This window comes from Corvus brachyrhynchos, unplaced genomic scaffold (genome assembly GCF_000691975.1).
Source record: "Corvus brachyrhynchos isolate BGI_N302 unplaced genomic scaffold, ASM69197v1 scaffold10, whole genome shotgun sequence".
Lineage (NCBI taxonomy): Eukaryota > Metazoa > Chordata > Aves > Passeriformes > Corvidae > Corvus > Corvus brachyrhynchos.
Window position 1 is genome coordinate 10210873 of NW_008236180.1, and position 3939 is coordinate 10214811.

The following is a 3939-nucleotide window of genomic DNA, read 5'->3' on the forward strand; positions in this document are numbered from 1 at the left end:
GTGGCGGGGGCGGTGGGGACGCTCCCCGGGGTGCGGGGGGCTCGGGGGAGCCGGGGGCGGCAGTGGCGGTCCGGGCTGTGAGCTCCGCTCCTCGCTCCGTGCGTGTGTGAGTGCGGGACACGCTTTGGGGCGTGAGCGGCGTTGGACTCCCCTAAAAGGGGCCTGCCGGAGTCCCGGGTGGGCACTGAGGCAGAACGCAGATTTTACCGTCTGGAGCCGGTGGGGATGGGCAGCCCTGGCACAGGAGGATTTCGGGTAGGGGTCCAAGGGCTGCCTGTCCTCACACTGCTGTCTGTCCTTCAGGCCCTGAGCACTTCTCAGCTGTGCGCTTTTGCTATTCTGTGACTTTCCAGGGCCTGCACTATTTGCTAGGTAGGCAGCAGTGTCTGAGCTTCCCCTGTGCTGGGAATTGCAGAAATCGATTCCTGCCGTTGACTATTGAAAGAGTCTGGAGGTCAGGAGAGTTTCCAGGCTCATCAGGTTTCCTCCTCCTCTCCAAGGCAGACTCTGGCTTTGTGGCACGTTTGCTGAAGAAAAGCAACTATTAAAGTCTGGAGAAGAAAAGGGCGAAACTGATAATCACACAAAATGCAATGCATGATTTTTCATGTAGACAGATTGTGTGTGACCAGGCCAGTCCAGCCATGCCAGTGTCCTCCCAGGTGCCAGACAGGGACATGGGATGTAGGTTTGGGTTTAGGTTTCTTCTTGTGAACACAGGAATCAGGGCTGGGATGCAGAACACAAGGGTTTCCTTGTTATGTACCTGTGGCAGCAGCTGCTTGGAAAACTTCATCTCATTTTGAAGTCTGATTAAATTGAGGGGAAAGGAGCTTTCACAGTCTGTCTCTTCTCAGAACAGCGTCTGAGCAATGGAGCTTAAATCAAATTCAGCAGCTCTGTGTGCCCAGAGAGTACGTGGCCGAGCAGTCTGATGTTGAAGGGCTGCGCTGTGCTGGCTGTACCCCTGAGGACAGTCTGGGCTGAATCCCTCCCAGAGGAGTCACAGATTTAGTCTTGACTGAGCACAGTCATGTGTTTGGAATGTTTCTGAGCTGGAAGAAAACTCTTGTCGCTGTTTCTGTCAGAAATGATTGTGGATATGTTTGGTACCTGCACTGATATTTCTGCAGTTTGTGACTCTCCACTAAGGGTGACAGCAGAGAGGAGGCCTGTGCAGGCGTCCCCCATCACACGCTCACCTGAGGGAGCACCTTGATGGGAGTGTACAGGATCCAATTTATGACTTACTTTTGGACACCGAAGGGATAGCTCTCCACATTTCTATAAAACTGATTTATTGTCTGTGTGTCAGTGACATCAGCACATGGATCAGTGCAAGAGATTCATTTTTATCAGTTCTGTATTAGAATGAGAGATGTGTATTTTACAGGCAGCTCAAGCACAATCATAAAAATGGGATTTATCCTAAGCAACATGTGAGAAATAGAAATTCCTCTCCTGTGATTATTGTTCCTTTTTGCCAGCTTGATCTCACAGGACACTTGCAGCTCACCTGATGTATTGCAGGATGGAGACCTGCCAGGGATCTGAAGAAAATCAAATCCTACAAGCTTTACCAGTTCTCTCCTTTGCTGCATGTGTGCTGAGGAGCAGGAGCAATTCCTTCCAGGCTGTTTATGCTGGGCCGTGCCCCATCTCATCACCAGTGCATCTGTGTGGCCACAGTCCCTCCTTTTTCCCTGGCTCTGTGTTCTTAATACACAGATGCTTTGCTAAAGCCTCTTGGAGAGGTGATGTGCATGTGCTGTGTTCAGCTTGGCTGCTTCCAAGGGCTCTTGAGGAAGATCAAATATGGCCTAGGGGTGAACTGTGCATTATGAGCATTTCAGGAGTGATTTCAGCTCTAAATGAAGGTTGTTTCCAATTAGGTTAATGAGGAATGTCGTTCTCATGTCCAGAGTCACTTGGTCTGTGCAGGGAGATATAAATCACCCGTCCCTGTACACAGACACTCTGAAAACACAGGAGAACAAAGAAGATAATTTCCACTGGGCTGTGAAGCATTGAGCATCCAGGGTGTCTGTGGAGGAAATGAACCCAGAGCCCCCTTCCACCACGGGTACTATGTCCTCCTGCCACCCATCACCCCCGGGGGCTGCCAGCTGAGGGGGTGGCCTGGGCTGCTCCGAGCAGCCAGTCCCTGTGTCCGAACACACAGCGCCTGCTGCCGCCGCACACGGCCAGGACTTGCCAAGAGAGTCAAGGTGCGAAAGCTGCTGCTCATCAGTGAAATCCGTGGTTGAAGGAATGGTAATCAAGTGGGATTACCAGCCTGATCCCATCCCAGGCCAGTCAGTGCCGCAGACAGCGCTGGCCAGAGGCTCCTGCTGGCCAGGAATGTGTCACCGTGTCCTCCCAGGAACTGAAGGAGCTGGGCACTCCTCGTTAGCCAGAATTCACTCTCACTCTCATGTATCTTGCTTTGCAGATGGGGAATGTGTCCAACACCTCAGTGTTCACCTCCACCTTATCGGAGAGAGAAGACCTGATTTTTGGCACTGTCTATTTAGTCTTTGGTAAGGAAAGATGACCTGTTGATCCCCACGTCCCTGCCCAGCTGCCTGCCAGAGACAGTCAGGCCTCTTCAGTCACTGATGCTTCCAGAAGTGTCCAGTCATTAGCAGAATAATTAAACTGTCCCTTCCCATGTTACTCGAAAGTATGATCTGGGGACTGAAAAGTTGAATAACTTTGAGAAATATGCTGTAACTCCTACCACAGCCACCCGAGGTGAGAAGGGCAAGGGCTCTGTTGGCACCACCAGCTTCAGATCTCTTGAAGGGGATTTGGAGCTCAAGCTGGCTCTTGATTTCAGTAGGAGTTGGTAAAGCTAATACAGTGTACTTAGCACAGATGTGAGACTCACTGTGTGGGAAAAATGCCTTGTGAGGCTGGGAAGAAGGATAAATATCTCAGTACTCTGCTCTCCAGTGACTCCAAAGCCTCCAAAGCTCTGGATTTGGCCAGGTCCCACGTGGGAGTCCTGTTCCTGAGGGGAACTTTAGTGTTGGCCATTCAGTGGCTTTGGAAGCTGGTTCTTACCAGGGGATTTAATTTGCCTAATCCATTAGGGAGGAACTCTTATCCTGCCCAACCTGCCCCAAGAGCAGCAAAGATTCCCCTTCCAAGGACACTGAAACCTTTTTTCCATGAAATCACAATTATGTAATGAAAAAGAGAAAGCCCTTGTTATAAAACTTTAATCACCACTGTTGATTTAAATACACTAATAGCAAACAAAGAGCCTTCTTTTGTTTAGTCTGGATTTTCCTTGATCTTCATAATGCCTTTCTTCTTGTTTATTTTGTTACCATGATATGGGACAGTGCAGACTCACAGGAGTGACGCTGCCAGGAAGAAATTAAAAAGGCCAAGGGGCCCAGCTCCCTGGCCTCACATCAGAGGAGCAGTTGCACAAAGCTCCCGTTATTTTTCTAGCTGGGAGGAAGTGCCCCTTGCTCCTTCCAGCTGGAACAAGTGACTTTGGCCAGATCCTGCACCCGGAGCCCATTGCAGTCTCATCCCATCACTGCCCTCCTACCAAGCCTCTGTAGGATCTCAGGAAAGGGAAGGGATCTGATCCAATGTAAAGTAGCTCCAGTTGTGCTCACAGAGCTCCATGGGTCCTGTGGGCTCCCCTGCTCAGCCCACCCCAGAGAGGGAAGCCCGGAGCCCTCTCTACCCTCTGTAGACTTCTGCAGTGTTTCCTTCTGAACATCTCAAGATGCTCCTGGTTCCTCTCCTGGCTCGGTTACACACAGCACCATTCTCTGCCTCCTCCACAGGCATCATGTCCCTGTCTGGGAACTCGCTGCTGCTGCTGGTGGCCCATCAGAAGAGGTCCCTGCTGAAACCTGCTGAGTTCTTCATCAGCAACCTGGCCATCAGTGACCTGAGCATGACAGTGACGCTCTT

General features: G+C 51.0%; 1 protein-coding gene across 1 annotated transcript in view; it reads left to right on the forward strand.

Moving 5' to 3' along the window:
* LOC103618224 (opsin-5-like) overlaps positions 1-3939 on the forward strand; it is a 15260-nt gene that overhangs the window by 1376 nt on the left and 9945 nt on the right. Inside the window, exons 2-3 of the mRNA XM_017736008.1 lie at positions 2453-2540; positions 3810-3932. Of these exons, the coding sequence (XP_017591497.1) occupies positions 2453-2540; positions 3810-3932 (211 nt within the window). The remainder of the gene's footprint in view (positions 1-2452; positions 2541-3809; positions 3933-3939) is intronic.